Genomic DNA, 863 nt, shown 5'->3' on the forward strand with positions numbered 1-863 from the left:
TGGGTGAGGTCATGTGACGTGTGTGTGAGGTCATGTGACATGCGTGTGTCACAAGGTGCGTTCGACTTCACGCGGTGCCGCGCAAACCGATCGGCGGCTGACTTGAAACAGCCGGTTAGAAATTTAGTCCGACTTGAACCGGCGCCACGTCACGGTCACGTGTGGCATCAAAGTACAGCGATAGCGTTTCGAGAGCAGCCGGCTGACTCAGCTGGCACAGCTTTTTCAGAGCAACTGCAGGAGTGCTGATGACGACACAGCTGTTTCACGATTGGCCAAATTCACCACATGACAACAATGACATGTGTTTCTAACGTCTTCAAACCCAATACTGCTCATAAATCTGTGTTTTTAGAACATTAAAAGCTTTTTTACTGTAGTCGCAATGTTATATTGAGTCACGTTTATCATGAAAGCATATATACCCCCACTTTATTAGTATTTAAATAGTATATATTCACGTTACTCACCCAGAGCCTGGCGGCGCTCCTGCAGCATCTTGAAATACTCTCTGCGTCTCTGGAGGAAGATCAGAGCCGTCAGCTGCTGCTTCATCATCATCATCACCTTCATCACGCTCTCACCTCTTCTCTGACGCGCTTCTGCTCCTCCTTCAGCTTGCTCTTCATCTCCTCCAGCGCTGCTCTCCTCCGCTCCAGCTTACGCTTGTGGAAACCCGTCAGGAACTCTCTAGACACAAAACCATTGATCCTTTCATAAATAACGCAGAAACTATCACAAATTATATATAACTGTGTCATTTTGAATAAGTCTTAATTTCACATTTTCTGATTTCAGTAACTTTAAATGAAATTGTGTAATTTAATAATTATTTTTTGGGGGGGAGGGGGGGGGGGCAGTTT

General features: G+C 45.5%; 1 protein-coding gene across 1 annotated transcript in view; it reads right to left on the minus strand.

Annotated features, from left to right (window-relative positions):
- The window catches only part of LOC107690115 (nucleolar protein 12-like), a 5542-nt gene that overhangs the window by 3880 nt on the left and 799 nt on the right, over nucleotides 1-863 (minus strand). Inside the window, exons 2-3 of the mRNA XM_016488351.1 lie at nucleotides 585-690; nucleotides 471-519 (exon numbers count right to left, since the gene is read on the minus strand). Of these exons, the coding sequence (XP_016343837.1) occupies nucleotides 471-519; nucleotides 585-690 (155 nt within the window). The remainder of the gene's footprint in view (nucleotides 1-470; nucleotides 520-584; nucleotides 691-863) is intronic.

This window comes from Sinocyclocheilus anshuiensis, unplaced genomic scaffold (genome assembly GCF_001515605.1).
Source record: "Sinocyclocheilus anshuiensis isolate Anshui unplaced genomic scaffold, SAMN03320099.WGS_v1.1 scaffold1649, whole genome shotgun sequence".
NCBI lineage: Eukaryota > Metazoa > Chordata > Actinopteri > Cypriniformes > Cyprinidae > Sinocyclocheilus > Sinocyclocheilus anshuiensis.